Here is a 27,154-nt window from a genome sequence, read left to right as displayed (position 1 = left end):
CTTTCCTCAACTCTCATTGGTTAGAATCTGGCTGTGTATCATGCCGATGTTGCCTGGCTTTCTAATGGTTAGCTGGTAGCTAACGGTAATGTTGGCAATTTCCGCCCGTTTCTCCATAATATTACCTTATTACATCTTCAAATACTAAAAAAGACAAAACTGTCTGCAGTTGGCTATTCGGCTGTTAACGGTAAGTGTATCTCACATTGTGGCCAACCAGCTGTTATTCACCTGTTAATAATAGTAATCTAGCACATAGTCAAGATGAAAATACTTGGTGCCTTCGTTAGCTAACAGTAATAGAGCTAGCTGAAATAAAGGGACAAAAACTATGCCCAGTGCTCAGTGTTCTTTTACCTGGTTTAATTTTGTGAAGCGAGACTTATGATTATCCCTGCTAGCTTAGCAGGTTAGCCCACGTAAGCGCACCCACAAGCTACTGTTGCTGTGTTTTGTTTTCCTGGCAACTGACTAGCTGTGGCTCTTGTTTGCCATTCCTTTTTGTGCTGCACATTATTAAGCGGTGATTTTACGTGGTGTCTTAAAATTGAGTTTCCCCTGATGGAAAATGTGACCCATTGATGTGCTGTTGTAGATAAACAGCTTTAAAAATTATAATAATAGTGTGGTTGTAAGGAGTAACATTTACCTGAGCTGGAGGAAGGTATTCTCAAATAATGATGATGAATGTACTTCACTGTGAAAAATATATTTGTTGTGGCTTATTTAGCTCTAATTTGTGTAATGAGACTACAAAAAAGCACAGGATGGAGCTCCTATTGTATGGTTTCTTTGTCTTATTAGTGCATCTAAACTTTGTTCATTAATTGTTCCTCCATTGCAGGGTGCTTCACTGTTTCTGAGATGATGATGATGAATGGAAACTCTCCTTCAGGTGTGTGGAGATGACCTACCACCCTTTTGGGAATGGTCAGAATGGGGCCAGATGTGCCCCTTCTTAATGAGTACAAGCAGGAGTTCTTCTGGAAGCGCTTCCCCCAAACTGTGTTGGGGGGTCCACGCTTCAAGTTGGGCTACTGTGCCCCACCTTATGTATATGTCAATCAAGCAGTGTTGTTCTTGACACCATGGCTTTTTGGGGGCTTCGGGACCCTGCTCAGTCAGTTGCAGCTGCTTCAGGAGCTCCATGCTGCGGTGCTCTCTGGTATACTTATGTGTGGGGCTGCGGCGGGTGTCCAGGCCCTGGCGCTGTATGCTGCACGGAGGAGCGGCACAGTGGAGAGACTTGGTGCATCCAACATCCTTGTTGATGAAGAAGAAGTGGAATTTACCCACTGTGTCAGCACAGAGACTGTTCGATTCATTGCTCCTGGAAAGCGTTTTGGGCTTAATGTGGTGCTGCATACAGTGCTAGCTGGGGTGCTCTGTGGCTTTGGGACATGGTATGTGTTCCTTGGCAGACTCACTGCTCTTTATGGCAGTATTGGTGCATCTCTGGTGGTCTTCGTCCTGAGTTGGGTGACGCTGTGTATAGCTGAATATTCTCTCATTGTAAATACAGCTACAGAGACAGCCACTTTTCAGGCACAGGATACTTATGAGATAACCCCACTCACGCGGCCTCTTTACATTTTTATTTTCATTGCTGTGGATTTGGCTGATAGGTGAGTGACAAAATTAATGATTTTATTAAAGTACTTTGTGTTTTCTGTCATAATAATTCTGACATGTTGCTGTGATTATAGGTACTCTGATGCTGTCCCTGAACTCCATCTGGCCAGCCAGGTTCTCCACGTGCTGTTCCTCTTTCTACCTCTGCTGTGGGCGTTTGGTATCCTGCCTCCCCTGGATGCTCTGCTCCTCTGGGGCATGGAGCAGACTCTTGTGTTTGGCTTAGGAGGCTCACCCATGTCCAGCAACCTCAGGTACCACTGAAACGATTAGCTGACATCAAACTACAATTGAAAAATTACAGTTGTGGTCAAACGTTTACACAACTGTACACTTGTAAAGAATATAACATAATGGATCTACTGAGTGTCCCGTTATTTCTAAAACTCTGATTTTTCTCTGATAGAGTGATTGGAACAGATACTTCTTTGTCACAAAAAACATTCATGAAGTTTGGTTCTTTAATGACTTTATTATGGGTTAACAGAAAAAAGTGATCACATCTGCTGGGTCAAAAATATACATACAGCAACATGAATTAGCAATTTTGGTGACTTAGAAAGTTGTCAGTGAACTGAGCTTCATAGCATGGCCTCTTAACTTCTTGTGAGTGATTATGAGTGACTACAGCTGGTGACTTCTCTTAGACAGGTTAAATAGGGCTCATTGGATACTAACGCCCACAAATGCTACAATGGGAAAGTCAAAGGAGCTCAGCATGGATCTGAAAAAGCGAATTATTGACTTGAACAAGTCAGGAAAGTCACTTGGGGCCATTTCAAAGCAGCTACATGTCCCAAGAGCAACAGTGCAAACAATTGTTTGTAAGTATAAAGTGCATGGCACTGTTTCGTCACTGCCAAGATCAGGAAGAGAACGCAAGCTATCACCTGCTGCTGAGAGAAAATTGGTCAGGAGGATGAAGAGTAGGGCTGGGCGATATGACCCAAAATTCATATCTCGATATTTTTTAGCTGGATGGCGATATAAGATATATATCTCGATTTTTTTTTTAAGCCATAAAGTAAGAACAAAAAGAGAGTTCTTAGTCAAAGCTGTGTCCCAGATGTCACACAGGCACTTTTATTAACATACAGCACAGATGTACATGAAAAATTACTCAAAATTAAATTATGAGCATTCATTAAATAATAATGCTCCATAAATAAAAGAAAACAAGGTTGTTTTTGTGCTAAACAAAGAGCTCACAATTGTGCAGTCAAAATGTAAACTAAAAGACGCTGAGCGTAATAACAAAGACAGACAGATTTCACAGCTGCTCTGTTCCCAAGTTTTACTGTGTGACTGACAGCCTGGAGTTTGAAATCCGCTTCATAACCACGTCTCTTACAGGTGCCATTTATGGTCCTTATACACACACAATACGGTAATATTACGTTGATGCACAGTACGTATCACTCCGCGAAGCTCCTCGGTAGCCGTAATGCGCCGACAATCTATCAAGCGGTGCAGCTCCGTAGCTTACCAAAGTCGTACTCAAACATTTTTGACAGATTGCTGAGCGCCGTGTACCACATAAAATCAGTTCGCGGCCATCAAGCACAACCAGAATTCATACATAAGGCGCGCTATCAACTTTTGAGAGAATGAAAGGATTTTAGGGTTAGCGCTGTTAGCTCGTTAGCATGTTTAGCTCGTTAGCACGTTGACGCCGTCCAGCCCCACGCATGGGGCGATGCGCAGTAACTCGTTAACGGAGATTTGCCGTGTCCGTCTTGTCGCTGCCTGCATGTGAAGCGATGGGGGAGGAGGGGGAGTTGTCTTCAGTGAAGGCGAGGCGGAGTAACGTTGCGTAGAGACAAAAGTGGACGAAAGAGAGGCAAACTTGCGGCTCCACAACTATAATTATAACGTAACATAGACTATATCGATATAAAGGATATTGTCACATCTTATATCTCGTATAAAAATATATCGATATGTTTTAAAAACTCGATATATCGCCCAGCTCTAATGAAGAGTCAACCAAGAATCACCAAAAGGCAGATCTGCCAAGAATTAGAAGCTGCTGGAACACAGGTGTTATTGTCCACAGTTAAACGTGTTTTGCATCTCCATGGACTGAGAGGCTGCCGTGCAAGAAGGAAGCCCTTGCTCCAAAAGCGGCACCTTAAGGCTCGACTGAAGTTTGCTGCTGATCACATGGACAAAGATAAGACCTTCTGGAGGAAAGTTCTGTGGTCAGACTAAACAAAAATCGAGCTTTTTGGCCACAATGCCCAGCGGTATGTTTGGAGGAGAAAAGGTGAGGCCTTTGACCCCAAGAACACCGTGCCTACAATCAAGCATGGTGGTGGGAGTATTATGCTGTGGGGCTGTTTTGCTGCCAATGGAACTGGTGATTTACAGAGAGTAAATGGGATAATGAAGAAGGAGGATTACCTTCACATTCTTCAACATAACCTAAAATCATCAGCATGAAGGTTGGGTCTTGGGCGCAGTTGGGTGTTCCAACAGGACAATGACCCCAAACCAGAGGTGTGGACTCGAGTCACATGACTTGGACTCGAGTCAGACTCGAGTCATTAATTTTATGACTTTAGACTTGACTTGAAAAAATGTTCTAAGACTTGTGACTTGACTTGGACTTTTACACCAATGACTTGGGACTTGAATTGGACTTGAACCGGTTTACTTGAAAAGACTTGATATTTTACCCCAAATATAAAATTTAACATGCATATTATATAGAGATTGAAAATGTGACGTCATTCACGGGTAGAACCGCAAAGGATTCTGGGAACTCGTGGCAAGCGGTACTAGCGCACGCAGGCTTTCAATTAAAATCAGTCACACAGCGATAAAAAGAAACACAAAAATGTCAAGAAGCTGTTGTATTATTAACTGCAATAGCCGGTCGCATGACAGCCACGGGAAGCCGACGGGTAAAGAGATCGGTTGTTATCGGATTACGTCGTTGAAGAGAAATTGTTCGAGCCATGTTTCCGAAGTAACAAAGAGGCGACGGATGGACTGGATTGCAGCCATTCAAAGACCAAATATAACGTCCCAGAACACTCCAGCTCACAGGTTAGTCTGCTCCAAGCATTTCCACAAAGGTCAGTCTGCTGTAGTAGTTAATACGTCATTTTTCTTAACATAATTGGTGATATAGGTTACAAGCAAGTCTGGCGCTGAACAGAAATTGTCGCGCTATGCTCCTTTATTTATTGTGCATAAATAGTGAATTGTCCTGACACAATATTGCGTTTCGCTTCTGTTATTATGGTACATTGACAAAAACATATACTTTTATTCACAGGATAAAACAGTTGTTTTGTATCACTAATTGCCCAGTACGATTACAGCATACAGTATTATTGTCACTGCTACATTTCTGTAACGCGTACCAGAAATTATTTCCACTGCTAATTAATTACCATTGAGCTCAAAGGTCCTATTAATAAACGGTTAACGAATGTGTATTTATGACGACGATTTGTGAGACTGGTAAACTTATGATATGTACGATGGTCTTTACTTTCTACACGGTGCATTTCAAGGTCCTGCACCCATCCGTCGGTAAACTGTACCTGGGCTTGTTGCAGTGACCGGAAGTTAGTAAACTTCACGAGTGTATGCGCTCAGTCCAAGAAGCGTATAATTATAAATATTAGGGCTGCCACGATTAGTCGACTAGTCACGATTACGTCGACTATCAAAATCGTCGATGACTGATTTAATAGTCGACGCGTTGTTTGAAGCTTTGTAAGATCACAAAAGACGCAGGAATAAGTAGTAGGATTTAAGAGTGTAATAACGGACTGAAACAGAAGATGGCAGCACTGCATGTACAAGGATGCCAGCTGCCGTTAAACCCCGAAGAAGAAGCAGCTGTGTCTCAGAATTCATAGCGCAGCCCAGCTCAGTTTCCAACAATGGCGGCAGCTAGTTAGTTTTAATATTACTCTTATTATTGTTTCTGGGTCACAAAATAAACGTTTAACATATTTTCAGGCGAGAATGTAGCTGTGTAAACCTCAAATATCTGCTCAGTTTATCAAGACACCACATATTTTCAAAAGCGCTCCGACGTTTTCGGAGACGTCTGTTACCCACTAGCTCGATAGCTAGCCGGGGGCTAGGCTCACTAGCGCCATGAGAGCACTGGACTCCCGGCAAATCGTTTTCAAACCCACCGCCGTCTTTCGCTACTCAGGTTAAACATATAAGTCACTTAGATAACTTCAAAATGTTATTTTTTGGCTTTTTTCAGTGTTTTTTGTTCCTGAGTAAATCGGTTTGGCTGAGATCAAAGTTATAGTTTTTACACAGCTGAATAAACGTCAAGCAGACAGCTGATTATCAGAAGTGTGAGATGCTCCAGAATTTACTCCGGTGTCCTGTTATATTTTAGATAGCAAGGAGTTTATTAAATTTTAATGAAATTTGCAGATTGTTTCGGTGAAGTTTAATAAACTATCATCTTGTCTTTATTTTTAGTTAGCACAGACCTTAAACACTTAAAGCTGTAAGCTAATGATAGTTATATAAGAGCAGATGCTGCTGGTGCAATAAGCTGTACGCTGTACGTCCAATGGATGATGATCTGATTAGTCGACTAATCGCAAAAATAATCGGTGACTAGTCGACTATCAAAATAATCGTTTGTGGCAGCCCTAATAAATATGCATATAAATATGCTATGATGAGATAGCTGACTTTATCTAACTAGCAAATGTTTTCCAGGCTACGTTGGTGATGCAGTTTTTTTTTTTTAAATGATATTTAAAAAAAAAAATCATTTATTTATGTATGATATTTTTGTCATGCGATTTTAAAGCCGGTCCTACAACCGCATCCAAGAATAACATGCAGCTTATCTCAGAACCGTCGGTGAAAATTATTCTTGGAGCTAGGTTTAATTGAGCTGCATTTTAAAGAGGTGCAATTTCACAATTTGTGTATATTTTCTAAGTTCACTATTTTGTCATGTGTTGAGAAAAACACAGATTTAAAAATTACATGGTCTAATATTTACATTTAGCATAACTGCAACATGCTTTTTTTTTTTTTTTTTTTTTAAAGACTCGAAAGGACTTGAAATTCAAAATTTCAGACTTGTGACTTTACTTGGACTTTTACACCAGTGACTTGAGACTCGACTCTGACTTGCCTGACATTACTTGACTTGAGACTTGAGGATAAAGACTTGAGACTTACTTGAGACTTGCAAAACAATGACTTGGTCCCACCTCTGCCCCAAACACACATCAAAAGTGGTAAAGGAATGGCTAAATCAGGCTAGAATAAGGGTTTTAGAATGGCCTTCTCAAAGTCCTGACTTAAACCCCATTGAAAACGTGGACAATGCTGAAGAAACAAGTCCATGTCAGAAAGCCATCAAATTTAACTGAACTGCACCAATTCTGTCAAGAGGAGTGGTCAAAGATTCAACCAGAAGCTTGTGGATGGCTACCAAAAGCGCCTAATTGAAGCGAAAATGGCTAAGGGACATGTAACCAAATATTAGCACTGCTGTATGTATATTTTTGACCCAGCAGATGTGATCACTTTTTTCTGTTAACCCATAATAAAGTCATTAAAGAACCAAACTTCATGAATGTTTTTTGTGACAAAGAAGTATCTGTTCCAATCACTCTATCAGAGAAAAATCAGAGTTTTAGAAATAACGGGACACTCGGTAGAGCCATTATATTATATTCTTTACAAGTGTATGTAAACTTTTGACCACAACTGTATATCATTTGTTTTCACTTTTGAAACAATAATATTGTAAAAAAGTCATGTGGGTCATTCTATATCCTGAGATTAAAGTGGACAAACTCTGTTTAGCATTTCAGTATTGTAAGATGAGGTATGCATTTGTGCTGAGTGTTGGTGTGACAATAAAAGATGCTAAGAACTGGATGAAATGGTGGCAGATCATCTGCTGTTTTGACCCCTGAAGGGAGCATCCAAAAGAAAACGAAGCAAAACAAAAGAAATTATAGTAACTCAGAAGGTAAAACTAGATAACATTTCTAAATTGCCCATAGGTGTGAATGGGAGTGTGAAATGACTATCTGTCTCTCTGTGTTAGCCCTATATCAGACTGGCAACCTGTCCAGGGTGTGCCACGCCTCTCTCCCTATGATAGCTAGGCTAGGCTTCAGCCGCCTCCACGATCCTGATAAGGATAAGCGCACGAGAATGGACGGATGGATGAATCAGATTAAATGGTTCCACTGGCAGTGTTTTATTACCCTGTTTATCATCAGCCCTAATTTTTTTGTGTGTGTCTGTGTGTGTACTGTCTCACAGGCTGCTGTTGATGTTTGGTGTATCCGCTGGCGTAGCTGTATGTAATTACTTCATCCCATCAACACTTGGTGTGGTTCTCCTCTCCACTGCTATGGGATTTCTCTTGAGTCTGGATCTCAGCCAGGTTGGCACACTCTGCAGAGGTTCCAGGTCAGCCTTTGGGGACCGCGAATTGCTCAGAGGGGGGCCGTCACCTCCTCCTCCAACTTCCTTTGGCTGGAATCTAGGCTGCAGGGAAGTACTGCTATATTTGAGCTTGCTACTGGTGGCAATGGCAGAGGCAGGCGTTTTGCATCACTTCATCGGATCAGCTCAGTCCCGCAGCCTGATTACAGGACCCCAGGCTCCTGTCAGTTACCTCCTCCTCATACTGTTCTGCCTCTGCTGGGCTCTCAGAGAGATCCAAGGGGCCTATGTATTTGGAGGGGTGTTCCTCAATCCCCTGTACCCTAAAGGGATGTCCAATGTGCACATTTTTAAACAGAGAAACAGAGGACTGTACATTGCTGCTGCAATCAGAAGAGTCCTTATTTACCTGGGTGAGGTTTTGAGGTTTTTATAATACATATTGGAAGTCACCTTTTGTCCAGTGTTAACAGTTTTCTCAAGTGTGAGAATAACTGTATTTGAATGTGTTTGATCTGTGTGTGTTTTACTTCACAGTGTTTCCATTTGCAATGATTGCTTTCCTGGCTATGGATAAGTCTCTGCAGCTGCTCCACACGGTTTCCCTGAGCGTGGGATTTACTCGAGCCTTTAGAGTGGTATACTTAACATTTATGCTTGCTCACAGTCAAAATAATAAAAACTTGTAAAGCAATTTTGGGGAGATTTTAAACTGGGCAACAACCTAAATAACAGATCTTTGTCAAAAGAAGACTGAAAAGGGTGACACTGGAAAAACGGGTCCTCTTGACAGTTATTTATCCTTTCCTTTTATCAAAATGAAAATAAAAATGTATTAATCAGTGAGCGCCTCTTGCTTGATTTTAACAGCTTCTCTTTATTATTGTTGTTATGCAGGGATGGCAGAGTTCAGAAGATGCTCTGCTCCAAATGGTGGTGGTGATCTTGGTGCGGCTTGCAGCTGGAAACAATGTGCTGCCAGGGTGGGATGACTTAGGTACCGGAGTTCAGCTTCTTCTGGTGAGGTCAAAGTTTTCACCCACCATAAGTTCTTCAGTGCACGCTTTAAAATCTGACCCTTAAATATAAAACAGTGAAAAATGTCACGATTATCTGTGCTTTGACCAGCGCAAATAACTCTTTACTATCCAGATTGGGGCATCTTTGTATTTTTCTACTTGCCCTGAGTTGAATAACTCAGTGTGGCTTGTTTTGTTGTCGGCTGTTGATATTGAGAAGAAAATAACATTAGAGATCAGGGATAGAAGCAGCAGCTTCCAAATGCAAGTGCCTCATTTCAAATCAGCTCTCAACATGTTACTAGCTTTGATAATGAATGGCCAAGCAGGGTATTTTGGACATCTTTTTCGTCAACAGTATTTTCTACCTCCTCCTGGAGAATTAAGAATATACACTATCAGGCTATGTATATCCATAGCTCTGGTAAGTTCTGTGTTTTCCCTATGGTCTGCATCTTGGAAAGTGCTTAGTGTGCCTGGTAAACCTCCAAAGCAAGACACTCAGGAGGGATCCTGATCATATGCACAAACAGCCTCAACAAGCTCCCTTTGATGTAATGGAGCATTAGCTCTGTTTTGAAGTTCCCCTGAAGACTCACCTTTAACACGGTGCTAAGGTTTGTGTGTCCTGCTGACCCTAAGCCCTAGAAGCTGTGTTGTCCGGGGCAGTAGTTCCTGGCAGGGTTTTCCAAAGTAAAAAAAGCTGAATAGAAGCTGGAGCGCTTTGTTCCAAAAAATAAAAAATAAAAAAATAAAAAAAGTAAACCAGGGTCCCCTGAACCCACAACCGGTAAGAAGAGGTATTGGGACCATGCTTTGCGGCTTCTGCATTAACCTGCAACCAACTTTACAAAGTTTAATGTCGGAGGACTTAAGTGTTCTGACCCCTGCTGTTGCAGATTGATTCATTTGACACGTTATCCTCAGTTTTTTTTGACATTGTTTTTGTACTGATTACATGAAATGTTCCTCTGACACCTCATAAAATATATATATTAACTAATTTGCCATTGAAAGCCTACTAGGACTAACATTTGAAGCACTTTTTTGAACTGAGTGCTTTCAGTCATATTTCAGGCCTGCGTGTGAAACAAAATGACTGGGTGTGCATCAGAAATTAGTGAGGGTGGATCTCTGCCTGTGCAGCTACCCTTGAAAAACCCTGAAACTAATCTGATGCTCATCAAATCATATCTTTATTGATATACTGAGGTGTCAGAACTCATTAAGGGTAGAGGGGGAGGTCATCAGCTTTTGCCCTTTTGGGAAAGAGAGTTAAAATAGCCACACAGCCATAAATTTAATGCCTGCATATTGGACATGTAAGATTTCGCTTCATGTTTGCTGTTGTCTTTTGGCTACAGGTGGGCCTCCTGTTTGACAGAGTAACCCAGTTTCTAGCCAAGCTGAAATTCACCCTGATTGTGTTGGTGACATCTTGGACAGAGAAGAAGCAGCGCCGTCAGTCGGCTGGAACTCTCCTGGCTCTGAACGCCTCCCTATGCCCTCTGGTCCTGGCTGTGGTGATCGTCTCTGCCCTGCTCTCTGCCCCTTTGCTGCCCCTGTTCACTCTGCCCATCTTCCTTGTGGGGTTTCCCAGGCCTCAGCGAAGCTGGCCAGGACCCGTGGGCACTGCCTGTCCCTGCCCGGATTCTGTCTTCTACCAGCAAATGAGTGGAAGTCTTGCCTGTGCTCTGAGGACGGCCTTTGCAAGAGGGTCACTGGGTTAGTTGTTCGTGCCTGAAATTTTTTTTTCTTTTCTTAATAAATAAGCCGCTGATACAAAATCTATGTGTTAGAAAAATACAATTGTAGCATTAAGATTAGGGCTGTGCGATATGACCAAAATCTCATATCCCGATATTAAGACATCTATCGTCCGATAACGATATAAATCACAAAAATTTAACATTTTCAGTAAATTCTGTGAATCTCGGGCAGCTCGACTTGCGTGAAGTGTTTCCAGCTGGCGATACATGAAACTATATATTTTTTGACATAAGTTGTAAAGGCCGCCGTTTGCTTTGTGAGTATTTATTACACGACGTGCTGCGGGGAAAAGTCTGTTCTAACATTTGAGTCTAAGGTTTATTTTTTAGCACCTGACGGCTCTTTTTTGCTTCTCATCCGTTAATATTCTGCATACTCTTTTATGTGATTCAGTTTATTTTGAAAAGTCTCAACAGGATCTTGAGCTTTATTGTGAAAGGTTTATGTGGAAAATAAACAAGCGGACACGCAGTGGTTTTACCGTCTTTGTTACTAATGACAACACATAAAAACAGGCGCTTGTCCGTCCGTAGTGTGGTTATATTAAATATAAGAGAAAGAGAGAACTGTAAGAAATTAATATAGCCACTACAGTGACCATCAAAACCATGAAAAAATATTGCCATAAACGTTTATTTTGCGACACCACACAATAAACGATAGCGTAAAATGAAACGATAGACGTTTTTATATCGTCATCCAATGTATAACGTTATGTCGAACAGCCCTAATTAAGATAATGACAAAACCCGTCATGGCATCTAAATTGGACAGCTAATAGTGTTCACTTCCTTTATGAAGCACCTGAAACCTGTTAATTATTAACTAATCAGTCACAGTATCTAAATTTAAATCTGTCTTAAAAGTTGGTTTTGCTTAACTTACAATACACACAGTATTTTTCTCCATTAAGTTTTTCTTTTTACAGCTCTCGGTAAACAGAGGTCACCTTATATAGAAAAAAAGTATATATATATGTTTTTTACAACAGTGTGTTTTGACGTGGGCTGTAATTGCAGCAACTGAACTCTTGTATGGGTCAAATGGGGACTGTATGCAGATCTGAAAGCAGTGAAGCATCATTTCATACGGTTACACAGTAAGAGGAATTCTGTTGTGAGCAGACTTTTTGGACTACGGGCAGTAATGTGAACTTACGTGATCCAGTTGAGCTTTCTGTGAAGTGACCCTGGAAAAAAAAAAAAAAAAAAAAAGCTTGGGTCTCTATTCATTACATCCAAATATTTCCACACCATTAACTGCGTAATACGCCGAGGCTAAACTGAGCTGCTGCTCGGGTTTTGTTCTCTTCCTAATCAGGTGGGGGAAAGAGAGAGAGGGAGGGGGGAACATGCAAGTAGGGACTTGTTTTTTATGGACTGATGATTTAAGACTGAATAAAACCAAGGTGATGTAATCAGTCAGTCTTATTGTTTTTTCTGAGCTAGGGAAGCTGTGGCTGTGATGTATAATTCAGAAAAGTTGCTTGTTAGGCTGAAGCTCACAGTCAAACGGTGGCAGTTTGTAGTGTTCTTTTGCTTTGCTCACACTGGGGGCCGTGGTGCAGTGAGCAGGAAAGAAATCTGCCCAGTGTGTCACTTCACATCATGAGGTAGCGGCTGGGACTATTCTAAGATGTCAGCATGGGACATGACATTATCCTTGAGCCAAGCGAGCACTAGTCAGGTTAAAACAAAAGCTTCCTTTCACCTTGCTGCTGCTGTTCATCTGTGTTGAATTAAACGTCTGTCTTCTGTCTCAGAAAATGAAAATCCACCTTTGTACAAAAAGAGCAAAGTTTTAGGGACTAATGGAAAGCTGGGGACAAGAAGAGATTTAATATTTAGATCTCTGTGCAGTCAGCCAGTTAAATCAGTAGCACGACCTTCCTGTACTATTGTACAGGATGCATCTCCAAGCAGCTCATCCAGTAACTACGTTATCCATGTAGTCAGCAGAGGGATGCACAGCTGATACAAAATGAAAGACTCCCATATGTGTGCTACATGTTTTATGTTCTGTGCTCATAGTCACATCTCCTTACATGTTGGATGTATGGATAACTGATGAGTCGCTCTCCATTTTCAGGTTCATTAGCCCCAGGCTCTCATTTTCTTGGCCGCTTTCAGGACCGCATGGTTTGGATAATGATCTTGGAGAGGGGATATGGCTACTGCACTGTCAACATTAAGGTACTGTATCCCTCTGATTGTCTATTAATAATCTATGTAAGAATCTAAAAGATTACATAAGGTGGGGTGTGTTTGTTACAGGGCCTGGAGCTGCAGGAGACGTCTTGCCACACGGTGGAGGCACGGAGGGTGGATGAGGTTTTTGAAGCTGCTTTTGAACGCCCTGAGCGGCTCGGCTTCACCCAGGGCTTCAATCTGCATTGGGGCAATGCCCTCACCCCGTGTGCTGCACTTGCAGTACGGGTCTACTCTGATGCCCGAAATGTGCTGTCTGGTATCATTGACTCTCATGACAACTTGAGGAAACTTCAGGATGACTTCATGAAGGCTCTGATCTGGTTGCTCCTGCGATATTGTGTGCAGAAACATAAAGGATTTTTATGGAGCAGTGAAGAAGTGTCAGCGGTTGGTGGGATGAAATCCCAGTCTTCACAGTTAGCCCAGACAACTTCTAACCAACCACCTGAGGCTGTCATGGTGGAGTCCAATGTGTCTTCTATAAGGTTCAGACAGGACAGCTCCAGTTTGACCTCCTTTGGTGACTGGTCAGATGAGGATGACTTATTTGGCCCTCAACCAGCCAGACGGACAGTTGCATTAGTGACTGCAGAAGCCCAGTCTGGACACGCCACCCTGCAGATGGGGGCCTCTCTGCCGGGCTCCGTGGAGATGGACAGTCTTTTTGAAAACATGGCCCTCTCTGCACTGCAGCCACTGCAGCCTCTGGGACTGGGTATTGGGATGCCAGCTGTGGATAAAGGCCATAACTCAGAGGTATTCGGGGAAAGGTCTGGCTCTCTCCCACATCTGAACTTCAGCTGCCCCCAGTCTGAGGTATTCAACCTACCAAAAGGGTGGAGGACAGCACCATTACTACCATCCCGCTTGCTGTCTCTCAGGCCTTTATTTCCTGAGGATTGGTTTCGATTTACCTTGGGACGCTTTGGGCCTGCTGTGCAGGGTGCAACCTCAGAGGACATGACCAAAGCCCTCAAGGAAGATGAAGCTTTGAAGGAACTGCATATTCATGTTGCACTTTCGTGTCTCATCTCACTGGGGGCAGAGTCTGCCTTCACCAGTCCTAGTTATGTGTACAGGCTGTATTGTGGAGATGTACCGTGGACAGAAGGACTTGAGTGGCTGTCTTCAAGTAAAGAACTTTACCAGCTCACACTTCAGGCTTTCAGGTAAAATTGCCAGTTAGGACCTCTAGATTGTGATTACTATAATCAGCCAGACTTATTTGAGCCAGAGCATCCATAAGAGTTCTGCCTTATGCTTTTGTTTGCCCTCAGGTTCAGTTTCAAGCTGTTGTTTGATCAAGCAAGCCTGGGGCCAATGGAGTCCCCTGAAGAGTTGTTCAGCACTCTGGAGGAATATGAAAGGGACTGGTACATCGGCCTGGTGACAGAGAAAGGCTGGCATGACAGCGTTCTTCAGGAAAAACCCTTTCTATTCTCACTAGGACATGATCTCACAATGGTAATAAGACATAACGAAGCCTCATTTACACCTAAGCTACAAAATATACAATTATAATTACAGTATATTATCCAGTTGACATAAAATTTAAGGTTCTCATAAATCCATGTGTTCAGCTTAGTTTGTTCCACTAGTTAGTTTGTAACATTTTGACTGTCCTTGTGTGCAGGGTACCTACACAGGGCGAGTGCTGACCCTTCAGGAGCAGCTTGTACAGGTGGGCCGTCTCAATGGAGAAGGGGTGAGAGGCCAGTGGGCAAACCTCTCCTGGGAGCTTCTGTATGCTACTAATGATGACGAGGAGCGGTACAGCATTCAGGCCCACCCCTTCATGCTAAGAAACCTAACGGTTCAGGCAGCCGATCCGCCTCTAGGATACCCTATTTACTCATCTGCCCCACTTCACTTTCCTTGCCTCTGAGCTGTGGTTCCATCTTTCAGGTGGGAGTACCACAGAAATTCATGTTTGAACTGTAGCAAAGTCAAGAGAAATCTTAAATCAGGAGTTTTACATTTTAAATTGTTGACTCAGAGTTTGTGAAGTGTCAAGTCGGCATGGGAACCAACTTAATTCTTCACATTAATTTGAGAGATGGAGCAGTGGCATCGCCACCAAAGCACAGACATTTGTGTTTATTAATGTTTGTGCTGAAACAAAAGGTGAATAAATTAAGACCCCTCCTCTCCAGGAGACGACTAATAAATACCTCTGGTTTAATTCGACTTTTTAATGTTCATGTGATCCCCCTTCCCATCCTCCCTCACTTTTCCACAAAAAGGAATGAGGATTTTATTGCTTTGTTAAAGAATATCAAGGATGTGCCTTGGGGATGTCTCGCTGTACACGTATGGTGTTTAGTGCTGTTGTTTTGTTTACAATTCACTTGTTTACAATCTAGAATGAATCTGTCCACAGTTTCTTGTACATATTGTTAATTTTTATATGTGTAGCTGTATATACTTACAATAAAAATAGCTTGTCAAAAGCTGTTTTTCATTAAACAAACTTGCCGGGATAGAGAAAACTGAACATAACTCAATTTTTGTAGGCATTTAAAGGGTCGTTGCAGAAACATTGCCATTCTTAATATAGTCTTTATAGCTTGTTGTCCATTCTTCAAGGCTGTGTACCACAAGTTGATTATTGGTTACAAACATTTCATTTAAGATAGGAAGAGGGCACGGAGCTTTCAAACCAGTTATGTCTCTAAATATTTACTTCAAGACTCAATTCAATTTCATTTATACATCGCCAGTTTATCGCCCGCAACAGCCATCCCAAGGTGACATGACATGAAAGCAGAAATTTTGAAAAAAGGAGAAAAAAAATACAAAGTCCAACATTAGGAATGCAATTTCCCCTTGAGGATGTGATTTTCAGGAGGTCTTCGGTTTAGTCAAGTTCGCAGAGTCTGCATCCTACAAAAGAAGATGCTAACTGTCAGCACTTGATTTGCACCAAAAATGAAAAATTATTTTATTCAAGGTTGAAAATTGTCTGAATATATATCATGTTAACATCTGTAAATCTTGAGATACTTTATTGGTCACAAGCATGCCCCTTACATTGCCCAACTATTTCACTGTAGAGGAATGTTTAGATTCTGTAAGTCTTTATAGTGTTTCCTCTTTTTCTTTTGGTCCCAAAATGATCCTCCTTCATCCCAAGCAAGTGAATCCACAATGGCTAGCCAGTAGTGGCATGACCTTTCTGCATGGCCCTCAGCTGTCACTGTCCAGCAGAGGCCACCAGACACACTGGTCAGTCAGTTATCCAGTCAGCACCAGGGGGAAGGAGTCATGCTCACTGTCATACCCTAGCCACTGCCTTCTTCTTATTAGACTCAACCAAGGTCAGTAGAAGCTAGAGCCTCCCAGCTGTTAAGAGACAGCGCTACACACATAGTTCAACTTTATTCAAGTATTTTCAGCCTGTTCACACAGTGAGAACCCACCAGTCTCAGGTCTAATCTAGCACAGCTAACCTTGCAGAATACTGCAGCAGCACAAATGTTGCAGAAAGAAAGGGCAGCATCTGATGTGCCCCAAGTAAAGTGGAAAAAAGCTGCATGTTCACCTGCATGCTCCTGACCAAGTCAAAATGTGTAAAACAAATATTATGAAAAAAGATTTTTACTAACTCATAAAGCCCAAATATATACTCATATTGATCAGAGTATTTGGTAAAAATATGGTGATGTTTGAATTTCTCAGACCTACACTAATGTGTAAATAATATATCTACAAGGGAATTTTGCACCATAAAAACTTTCTGTACCTACCCGACCAGCTTTGAAATTCTGCACCCATTTTCTGCCCAACCTGTCGGACACGGACCAGGCGAATGTGGGCGCATACTGCCAGGTGTAGTAAAGCAGGAGCATGGGCTGCTGAGAGATCCACATCTCCTTGACACCATTGGAAATTCCCACTAGCATTAAACGCACACAGCGATCTGTTGGCATCCTCTTCAGATGTCCAACTGTGGGTGGAGGCTTGAAGTAATGAGAGGAAAACTTGTTACTTAAAACATAGCTTTGAAATGGTTATATTAGGCATATCAACTAAAAAAAATACCTTGTTTATTTCTGCTGTAAAGGCATTTTTGGCGATTTGTGATTGGACGGGCCCTGGACACACTGTGCTAATTAGTATTTTTGGATAGTCAGTCAGCTCAGTTCGAAGGGAATTAAAGAAACCCTGTGGATAATACAGCAGAGATCCAGATCTGTTCCCACAAGCCAACAACTAATACATTTAGTTGAAAAGAATTAAGAGAAATAAAATGGTCATAATCTCCTTTCTGAAATCTCATCACCTGAAGTGCATGCTTGCTAGCAGAGGCACCTGTTGCAAGAGGCGCAGCGGTAAGGCCAAAGAGGCTGCTGACAGTCACGATGCTCCCCTGGCCTCGCTGCGTCATGTGAGGCAGCACCTGCTTGGTTAGAGAGACCGTACCGAAGAAGTTGAGCTCCATCAAGGCCTGGCACACATCCACGCTGGTTTCCAAGAACAGAGAGCGCTGACTTCGACCGCCATTGTTAATGAGGATATCAATCTGATGAGGGATAGAAAAGAACATCTGAAATCTCATTTATTTCAGTTACCTATAGTTTTGTACTTTCTAATTTGTTTTTATTTTGATTCAGTTAGTTTTCAGAGTGGATTTTGTTGTTTCAGTTTAGTTTTTTTTGTGCGAAAATGTTTAGTTTTAGTTTAGTTTTTATTAGTTTCAGTGGAAGCTTTAGTCTTTTTATTATTATTGAATAGAGGACACGTCTCATCAAAACTATCACAATTGTAAGGGTGAATGTTTATGGAGAAAAAACATTGTTTTCAGCAGACATTTAAAACAGAGTAGCTATCTGAGAGTTTACAACCTCAGAAGAGATGGTGCATGTGGATTTAAAATAACAGTTAAAAGGCTCTGATCAGATGATGACTGCTGGAATACATCTCAGTAGATCTGCTTTTGTAAAAGGGGCACAACAGTGTTAGGCTTTAAAAGTGGTGGAACATGTCACAGCTAACAGGGGGATTTAAAACTGCAGTTTGATCAATCCAAATTTGAAATAGTTCCTGGAAATCGTGGGTGCCACACATGGTTCGGGCTAGAAAAGGAGACAGACAACCAAGCTTACTGTGAGAACCAAGTCCAAAGGTCAGCATCTGGGGCTGCATTGGTGCACACAGCATAGGTAACAAGCATATCTGTGACAGCACACCATTAATGCTGAAGGATACAGATTTTGGATGCTGGTTCCAAACTGACTTCTGCATGTGCTACAAAAGGAAGGTTTTGCAGTAAAAGCTGGAAATACGTTTTGCTATATTTTACCGTAGCCCTTTTTCATGTATGGCATACATATCCAGGTTTTCTACACCTTGTTAAAGTAAAAAGTCTTGAATTTACACACTGTCACAGGTTCTTAGAAAATGACTTGAATAATGAAAAAATAAACTACATCCACAAAGTGAAGTGAAACTAACCATCCATTAAAGGATGTCTTTAAAATAAGACAAAGGTGGTCTCTATTATGTAAATCAAACCCAGTATTTGAATGTTATAGATGAGTTGTTAATGCAACAACAAAAAAATTCATGAAACTATGAGCAACTGCAGTGAGCTTACGTGTCCAAAGTACCCAATCACAGTTTTTGTTTTTGTCTCATGTGACCTCCTCTCCAGCAAATCAAGTGGAAGAACAAGAATATCCTCATCCTTAAGTTCAGAGGTCTCTTAAAGAATAAAGGACAAAAAGCATTCATTTAGTCACTTTTGAGTAAAACTGAACAAACTATAACTGACATCATATGGAAACCTAGTATGTTATTAATGTGTTATACTCCATATACGTCCATGTACCCAAGCTTAAGTGTTCCTTCACATTAAGTGGGTTTCTTTTGGCTGGAATCCACTTTACTTTGATATAATTTGACAATTTAAAACAATTTATCTTACCTAAGCAATGGCGTTTCACTCTGTGTAGCTCATCCTCACGCCGGGCAGACAGGATGAGACGTGAGCCGCACTTTGCCAGCTGGTAGGCCAGCTCTTCTCCAATACCGCTGGATGCTCCAGTGATCCACACCACCAACCCTTTCAGCTTCCTCTCTGGTTGACACAAACCACAACAGTCAACATTTCCTGCTACAGTTCTTTGGTCTTTATAAACTTTCAGAGAGATAGCAAAAACCTAAGGAGCAGCCAAATCCATAATCTGGTACATCGGTAAAAAGGAAATAAAGTTTCACTCCACCATCTGGTGGGGGCCTTTCTGTGTGGAGTTTGCATGTTCTGCCCATGTCTGCATGGGTTCTCTCCAGGTACTGAAGCTTCCCTCCACAAGTCAAAAACATGCAATTAGTGGGGTTAGGTTAACTGTTGATTTGAAATTTTCCAGGGTGTGCATGGAAGGATGGCCATCTCAAAAATACCAAAAAGGCCTGAAAGACCACAGATGAAAACTAAAGTGGCTGGTCACAGTATCCTTTCCTTTTTTTCCCTTCAGTAACATCTAAACAAGTCAAGAGAACTCTCGAAGAGATAGGTGTATCATTGCTAAGCTGTCAAATCAAGAGATGTCTTCATGAATGGAAATAAAGAAAGTTTAAAACAAGTTGGAAACCACTGGTTACACTCAAGTACAAGAGGCCAGATTCCTGTAAGTTTTAATGATACTCTATGCATCATGCTTTACGTTCTAATTATGGTGAAGACTAAAGTGCTCCTTACAAAACTATCTAACAGCATAAAAATAGTTAAAGTTTGACCTATATTTGACTAGCTACAACATCAAACTCCTGCTTACACATTAACATGGCAGGCCTAATTATAATGGTACAGTATAATCCCGGTTTTATCCCCTTCAGTACAGCACAGTACAGAATGAATTCACACTTCAGGTCTCAATGCAGGTTTTCAGTCTAATTTAGCTCTCTGTAGCTGTTGTCCTTAACAGTGATCCTTGGGCACAACTTCCCTCTTTAAGGTATCACATTTCAGCTTCACAAAAATCACCGCATTGCTATCAAAGATTGTTTTATTAAGTAAATGTGTTTCTGTTTAGAACAAACCCTTGGCTGACAGACAGTCTGTGCTTTCCCTTTAGGATAACTTTGCACTTAGTAACAGCAACAGGCTCTGAAGAGGCCTCCTGTAACTGCCACTGCTCCCTGATACGAAAACATTTGTGAATAATTGATAAGAGAAAAATGTATCATCTCTTCCAAAATTTGCCTTACTTAGCCTTTGCTGATTAACATTTTTTATTTTTACTGTCCCCAACAGTTGCAGAGATACACATTTGATCACAAATCTGAGCCCCTTCTTTATTAATAAGAAACTTCTCACAGTGCTGGGGGATGGTTGTTTCACTCACCTGGCCTTTGCCCTGTCAGACTTGCCCAAAGCAGAGTGAAGTCTGCATCCGCGAAAATGAAGCCAATTAAACAGACAAGTAAACAAAATGCTATGAAGCAGCTCAGTGCAGATACAGTGCAGGACTCCATTCCTTGTAAAACAACACACATGCACAACCAACAAACTTATGATTTAAGTAACTACACCGCAACCTATAATGAGAGGTGGTTAAAGTGTAACCACTTGTGTAATCACTTCCTCTCTAGTATTTTCAAATTTAAACCTAGAGAGCGATATTTAAAGTCTTTATTCTTCTTCTTCATAATTTTTAAAACACTCTGTGGTTTCTCGACTGATTGGGATCCATTCCTGCCTTGTTAGAGTTCAAAGCTGATTAACTTGTGGGTTCCCACTTTTTACCCCAAAAGACCAAATGTATCATATTTCTTGTGTATGGATCCAAAATGTTAATTTGATGATATTTGAACCATTTAAATATTACTTTAGCCTAGAGACATGGTTTTCCATCATGCTTGAAAATGCACCAAAGTGTCATCAAATTGCTCCCTGGTCATTGTAAGAAGCTAGTCTTTGAGGCCTTTTTTTTTTTTTTTAAACTATGAGTCAATCTTGACACCAATAGGAAGGAAGTTGATATCAAGCTTGCCACAAAGAATTTCAGAGGTTATGAAGAATAAGGGTCAAGAATTTACACCAATTTCAAAAGTCTTTGAAACTTACATAGTGGTTGTTGTTTTTCTGTGTCTCAGAAACATGTTAAAAATATATATAATTAAAACTGAAGCTGCAAAGTGCATGAAACACAAACAGGTGACTGTCAGTAAATTCACCATGATTTAGAAACAGCTAAAATTGAGACTTAGTCTCATCACATTAAAATTGTGATTCCAGGGCCTGGACAAAACTGGTAGGCTATTAAGAACGTTATTTCATTAGACGGTTGGTTATTCAGGTGAAGTCTGAGTATGAGTGCCCAAGCGTGATTCCAAAGACTCCTACAAGAAGATTTGTGAAAGAATAACCTCACAAGGATTTTTAAGCTTCTATGAAGACGTGCATTGGATTGGGTCTTGCTGTATCTGCATAGTGTTTGGTGTGATGTTGTGTTGATAATTTTACTTGTCCCTTTAAAGGAAGTGTAAATTTTCTAAGTCCTCTACTCTTTCATATGCTTACAATAAAAAAATAAAAAATAAAAAAAAAAAATCGCTCATCAAACAGCAGTTTAATGTTTCATTAAACAACCTGGCCCAAAAGAAAATTTAAAGTAAACTTTATTAGTCATCCAAAAGGTCATTCAAATCTGTAATCATTCTTTAGGCCAAAAAAAAAAAAAAAAAAAAAAAAAAAACCCCAAGGGAAAAACAGACTAACTACGTCTGAGACAAGAAGAGCTTTTAAACTGAGCTTTTAAACAGTCATGTCCTTGAATTCTTCCTTCTGGATGGAAAAAAAAATCCAAAGTCCAACTTTAGGAGCACATTGAAGTGTTTCTTCCTGAGGACGCAGCTTTCAGGAGGTCTTTGGTTTAGTGAAGTATGCAGAGTCTGCATCCTGCAAAAGGAAGAGTGCGGCTGTCAGCACTGATTTTCTACTTCCCTGAATCAAATCAAAATAATTTAAAGGAAAACGTCCAAATAGACATGCTGTTAATATTTGTACATCTTAAAAAAAATTTTTTTCAAGGTGGTCACAAGATGACGAGCTTTATAGGCAGGGATTTCACTGTTATGCTATTCATGTTTTTTTAGGCTCTTTCTGTTTCAAAATGATCCTTCTGAAGCAACGGCCACCCAGCTGCAAAATGACCTTTCTGTAAATTAACCTCTTTATATTTAAGGTCCAGTGTGCAATTTATATGCATTCTCCTCCCTCTCCGTTAAATACTGACATAATTACACTCACTGGCCACTTTAGTCAGCTGATCAGTAACATAAATATCTAACCATCCAATCACAAGGTAGCAAACTCAATGGGTTTAGGCAAGTAAAGAAGATTCAGATGACCTGCTGAGGTTCAAACAGACCATTAGAATGAGGCAGAAAAGTGATTAGAGTAACTTTGAATGCAGCAGATGTATGAATGTAGCTGGTAAGCGTATTTCAGAAACTGTTTGAAAAAGAGAAAATATGCAGTGAGCTACAGTTCCTCGGGTGAAAATGCCCCATTGACACAATAGGGAGACCACACCGGGTGCCATTTCTTGTCAGCTTAGAACAGGAAACTGAGGCTACAATTCAGACAAGCTCACCAAAGTTGCACAACAGAACTCTGGAAAAATGTTGCCGTGTCTGATGAGGTTCAACTTCTGTTGCTACCTTTGGATGGTAAGGTCAGAATTTGGTGTAAAGAAAATAAAAGGATGGATATTTGGGTTGCTTGGGATCAATTGAGTATTACCCTTTTATCACCGCATCTTCAGACAGCTGCTTGAAGCAGGATAACCTGAGACATAAAGCTCAAATCAACGCAAACTGGTTTCTTGAACATGACACGGGGTTCACTGTACTCAAACAACCTCTGCAGTCATTGAATCCTAACCCAATAGAGCACTTTTGAGATTTGGTGGACTCCAGAGAGTCACCTCATGGATGTGTAGCCAATAAATGTGTAGTAATTGTGTGGTGCTGTCATGTGACTATGGACCAAAATCTCTGAGGAATGTTTCCAGCACCTTGTTAAATCTATGCCATGAAGAATTAAAGCAGGTCTGGACTCTATGTATGAGCTATAGACATTTTTAAAATTTTCACACACTTAAATGACAGGGAGTGAAAAGGACACAAATAAGGCTCAACTGCATAACCAGGGCAAGAAGATAGGATCTATTATTGTGTGGTCTTTACCCTACAATATAAGACACAAGTTTTAGATTTTGTGCTTTATATTAATTTATATATAAATATAATAAAACATGGTTGCATCAAAAATGCTTGAGTGCAGACTCCAGAAACTAATGGATGACATGCAATGGCCTCATCAACCTTTTATGTACCCAATAACCAAGCTCAGCCATGAAAAAACACATCTACAGCAAAGTCTCTATAGCCCGTTTCCCCTCATAACATGTTTTGCTCTGCCTGTTTATCAAGCTGAAATTTGGGGGTTTGAATGCTTTGACTGACAGGTTTACAGACACGGGGAGCTGAACTGGACCTCTTAACTGGGTCTGTGCTGCTTAACATCCCCTGCTATTATGTACAGCCTGTCAGTTTGTGCATTAGTTTTATTAGTCTGCTATTTATCACTAATTAGCATGTTGCTAACTTGAGCCAATATCCTCACCCTCTGATCTAAATATGTTCACTTTTGGCGCAAAAAAAAAAAAAAAAATCAACATGATGCCTTCAGAATTCCGAGTCCAGAGGCCAAGGCATGCTGTCTTGGTGGCTACACCCATCTTTTACATACACCCTGTGCATATTATGTACGTACCACACCAGCTTTAAAATTTTGAACTCTCTTCCTTCCCAGCAGGTCTGTGATGAACCAGGCAAACGTAGGAGCATACTGCCAGGCGTAGTAAAACAGGAGGAAGGGCTGCTGTGCAATCCACATCTCCTTGACACCATTGGCGATTCCCACTAGCATTAAATGCACACAGCGACTTGTTGGCATTTTGTGTTCCTGGCTTCCAACTGATGCCACAGGCTTTACGTAATGGAAGGAAAAATGGTTACTAAAAGCAAACGTTGTCAAAAAGCACTTATGTCACAAATGTGAAATCGCAACAGCAAATAAAATGCATTACCTTGTTTAGCTCCTCTGTGAAGACGTTGCTGATAATCTGTGATTGGACTGGCCCTGGGCACACCATGCTAATTAGTATCTTTGGATAATCAGTCAGCTCAGGTCGAAGGGCATTGAAAAAACCCTGTGGAAAATACAGCAACACCACTTACCCAGTTGGGACCGGTAATAGTTTTTTTTCCCTTCCTTTGTTCCCCATATATAACTAATGCTAAGTTTAGACGAGATGCAGAAACATTCAATTACATTAAATGAGTTAAATTCAAACCACAGAGTCATGAGAAATCGCATCACCTGAAGAGCATGCTTGGTGGCACAGTATCCTGTTGCAAGAGGCGCCCCGGCGAGGCCGACTAGGCTGCTGACAGTCACGATGCTCCCCCTGCCTCGCTGCGTCATGTGAGGCAGCACCTGCTTGGTTAGAGAGACCGTACCTAAGAAGTTGAGCTCCATCAAGGCCTGGCACACATCCACGCTGGTTTCCAAGAACAGAGAGCGCTGACTTCGACCGCCATTGTTAATGAGTATATCAATCTGATGAGGGATGAAAAAATAAGATAGGATAAAAAAGTGCAGAAAGATGACGTGACTTGAAAAGTTATCAATCTACAATCTGGTGAAATAGAATTTTAATTGGGTCATTGTTTGATTCCTGGTTTAAAACCAGCATCTTTTAAATAAGTTGCAGGCGTCAGGAAATATTAATGTGGTAATGAAACTAAGAACTAAGCCTTACATTCCCAAAGTAGCGAATAACTGTTTTTGTTCTTTCCTCGTGTGATGTCCTCTCCAGCAAATCAAGGGGAAGAACAAGAACATCGTCATCCTTAAGGTTGGAGGTCTCTTGAAAATAAAAGAATAAAAATGATTCAGCTGATCACAAGCAAGTAACACTGAACTGAAATCAAGCTAATGCCCAGTTGCAACCGAACTGACTGAAAAGGTAAAAAGTTAAAGCACGGATGTTGAATACATAACAACATCATTTTAATTTATCTTACCTAAGCAATGGCGTTTCACTCTGTGTAGCTCATCCTCACGCCGGGCAGACAGGATGAGACGTGAGCCGCACTTTGCCAGCTGGTAGGCCAGCTCTTCTCCAATACCACTGGATGCTCCAGTGATCCACACCACCAGCCCTTTCAGCTTCCTCTCTGGTTGACACAAACCACAACAGTCAACAAGGCGAATTTCTTTTACGACACTTAGCAGTTAGCAACAGAGGAGTCATAAAGATTGCCTGATTTTGTTTTAACTGAATACGGCACTCTTATTGTATGCTCTTACTTTCACCAAAATTATTATTACTTATTTTATCTTTTTCACAGAAGACTCTTGAACTCTTGGATAGTTTTGCCTTTAGTACTTTTGTTGACTACCTGTGGTCACTGTTCAGAAAATGTTCCAGTGCACTAAAATGGAAGACTTTTGACATTCATACAGAGAAATTATTAAGTGCATATTGTAACGTTATACGGAATTTGTTGTATGATTACATGTCTATATAATATAAGAAGCTGTGTGTTCTGCTGAGGCTCACATCAGAGTAAAGTTAGCATGGCACACATTATCTTCTAAACACAAATGACGTTTTGCCGTTAAAGAGTTCAGAGGTCAATCTGAGTTGAAGACGAAGCCTTATAAAATCAACTTATTGTTCTTTGACAGTTCAACCGATCAATCACAAACAGAGAGGTTACCCGTGCTTGTCCCCTCATAGGACGGATTCCCTTCGTTATAAACAAGAAGGTGAAGACAACATGTGGTGTGTTTCGTTTGACTCACCTGGCTTGTGCCCCGCTAGACTTGCCCAGAGGAGAGTGAAGTCTGCATCCGCGAAAAGGAAGCAGAGTAAATGGATGAGTAAATAAACTGGTATAAACCAGCTGAGAGCAGACACAATCCAGCAGTCCATTTGGTGGAAGCAAGTGGGCTACAGTACACGCGTATACTTTTAAAGTGGCTTGTCACTACCCGATCCGTACCGGAAATCCGATCGGTACCACGCATGTGCGAACGGTGTCTACTTACGGTCGAAGCATTTTACGATAGTTACAGGTCAGAGTATCTGTTAAGATGTTAAGAATAATAAGTATCTCTTAAAATGTTTGCAATAATGAAGCAGTAACCCTAACCCCATAGCTACAACCAAAACTAAGTTAAAGGATGTCTACGTCACTTCCGCTTTATTTTCTAAATTAAATCTTCAGAAATAAACGTGCTTCTTCCTATCTATCGCTCTTCTCCAGGTTGCATAACAGTATAACAGTTATCTTTTGCAATAACGAACTTGAACCACAGCTGTTACACAGTGTCCTGCAGAACCCTGCGAGTCTCCAAGAAAAACAAACAAAAAACCCCCAAACCCAGCCCTGAGTTTAGATGAGAGAGGATTTAATGGAACAGAATCAGACTCACAATACTTTACTAATCCCTGAGGAAATTATGTGGTCACAGTTGCTCCAAGACAGTAAGATATGTAAGTATAGTATGGCAGTAAGTAAGATGAGGGGATATATTTCAGTAATACAAGCAAACACACGTTTTCCCAGTATGAGGCATTAGCGATATGCAGTTTTGCATGTTGTATTTCATTTTAAAGTAACCTATATCCATCTATTATCTGTTATTATTATTAAAATAACCTATATCCCCCCGGTCATTGGTTTATGCAAGCCTGATGCAGGACGGATTTGCATAGTATAAAAACTGTGATCTTGACTAGTTTAACTAACTGAGGACAGTGTTATTTTCATGTTGGATTTAATGGGTTTAGAAACACTCCAAACTGAAAAACATGCATGTGGTGGTTATTTTACTGGCCGAGTGCAGTTAGACACAAGGCACTTAATTTTGATTGCTTAGCACACTGGACACATTTTGGCTCATGGATGTCTAGTGTAAATGTAATACATTTTAACTCATTTTCATAACATATCTTTTAATTTTTCTTTAAATAATATCTCAGAGTAAATGGATCATGACATGTTACATTGATTCATGTATTGCTCAGT

The 27,154-nt window shown here is 40.9% G+C and overlaps 3 protein-coding genes across 3 annotated transcripts; 1 reads left to right on the top strand and 2 right to left on the bottom strand.

Annotated features, from left to right (window-relative positions):
* The first annotated feature begins 31 nt into the window (after positions 1-31).
* pcnx4 (pecanex 4) lies at positions 32-15,492 on the top strand. Its single transcript, XM_004540564.2, has 11 exons — positions 32-190; positions 845-1,625; positions 1,707-1,886; positions 7,918-8,456; positions 8,581-8,681; positions 8,941-9,063; positions 10,427-10,787; positions 12,921-13,024; positions 13,106-14,211; positions 14,320-14,506; positions 14,676-15,492. The coding sequence occupies exons 2-11, from the start codon at positions 928-930 to the stop codon at positions 14,925-14,927; spliced, it is 3,651 nt and encodes a 1,216-aa protein (XP_004540621.1). The 5' UTR covers positions 32-190; positions 845-927; the 3' UTR covers positions 14,928-15,492.
* LOC101486927 (dehydrogenase/reductase SDR family member 7) lies at positions 15,220-21,599 on the bottom strand. The gene is made up of 7 exons (XM_004540565.4): positions 20,389-21,599; positions 18,969-19,121; positions 18,639-18,745; positions 17,325-17,564; positions 17,084-17,206; positions 16,789-17,001; positions 15,220-15,925 (listed from the first exon to the last, which is right to left on the bottom strand). Exons 1-7 carry the CDS (start codon positions 20,537-20,539, stop codon positions 15,884-15,886), a joined length of 1,029 nt encoding a protein of 342 aa, XP_004540622.2. The 5' UTR covers positions 20,540-21,599; the 3' UTR covers positions 15,220-15,883.
* Positions 21,600-21,646: 47 nt separating this feature from the next.
* Positions 21,647-26,291, bottom strand: dhrs7 (dehydrogenase/reductase (SDR family) member 7). The gene is made up of 7 exons (XM_004540563.6): positions 25,926-26,291; positions 25,142-25,294; positions 24,877-24,983; positions 24,435-24,674; positions 24,142-24,264; positions 23,826-24,041; positions 21,647-21,944 (listed from the first exon to the last, which is right to left on the bottom strand). The coding sequence occupies exons 1-7, from the start codon at positions 26,053-26,055 to the stop codon at positions 21,903-21,905; spliced, it is 1,011 nt and encodes a 336-aa protein (XP_004540620.1). The 5' UTR covers positions 26,056-26,291; the 3' UTR covers positions 21,647-21,902.
* Positions 26,292-27,154: the final 863 nt, after the last annotated feature.

Source organism: Maylandia zebra, linkage group LG19 (genome assembly GCF_041146795.1).
Source record: "Maylandia zebra isolate NMK-2024a linkage group LG19, Mzebra_GT3a, whole genome shotgun sequence".
In the NCBI taxonomy this organism is placed as follows: Eukaryota; Metazoa; Chordata; class Actinopteri; order Cichliformes; family Cichlidae; genus Maylandia; species Maylandia zebra.
The sequence above is the reverse complement of the archived record's forward strand: the minus strand, read 5'-3'. Positions and strand labels throughout refer to the sequence as shown.

Coding starts and splice junctions, on each gene's coding strand:
- pcnx4 (XM_004540564.2), top strand. CDS start 928: ATGGTCAGAATGGGGCCAGATGTGCCCCTTCTTAATGAGTACAAGCAG. Junction 1,626..1,706: donor GCTGTGGATTTGGCTGATAG/GTGAGTGACAAA, acceptor CTGTGATTATAG/GTACTCTGATGCTGTCCCTG. Junction 1,887..7,917: donor CCCATGTCCAGCAACCTCAG/GTACCACTGAAA, acceptor ACTGTCTCACAG/GCTGCTGTTGATGTTTGGTG.
- LOC101486927 (XM_004540565.4), bottom strand. CDS start 20,539: ATGTGTGTTGTTTTACAAGGAATGGAGTCCTGCACTGTATCTGCACTG. Junction 18,746..18,968: donor AGTGAAACGCCATTGCTTAG/GTAAGATAAATT, acceptor TTATTCTTTAAG/AGACCTCTGAACTTAAGGAT. Junction 17,207..17,324: donor CTAGCAAGCATGCACTTCAG/GTGATGAGATTT, acceptor TATTATCCACAG/GGTTTCTTTAATTCCCTTCG.
- dhrs7 (XM_004540563.6), bottom strand. CDS start 26,055: ATGGACTGCTGGATTGTGTCTGCTCTCAGCTGGTTTATACCAGTTTAT. Junction 24,675..24,876: donor TTATTCGCTACTTTGGGAAT/GTAAGGCTTAGT, acceptor ATCCCTCATCAG/ATTGATATACTCATTAACAA. Junction 24,042..24,141: donor TCACAGAGGAGCTAAACAAG/GTAATGCATTTT, acceptor CATTACGTAAAG/CCTGTGGCATCAGTTGGAAG.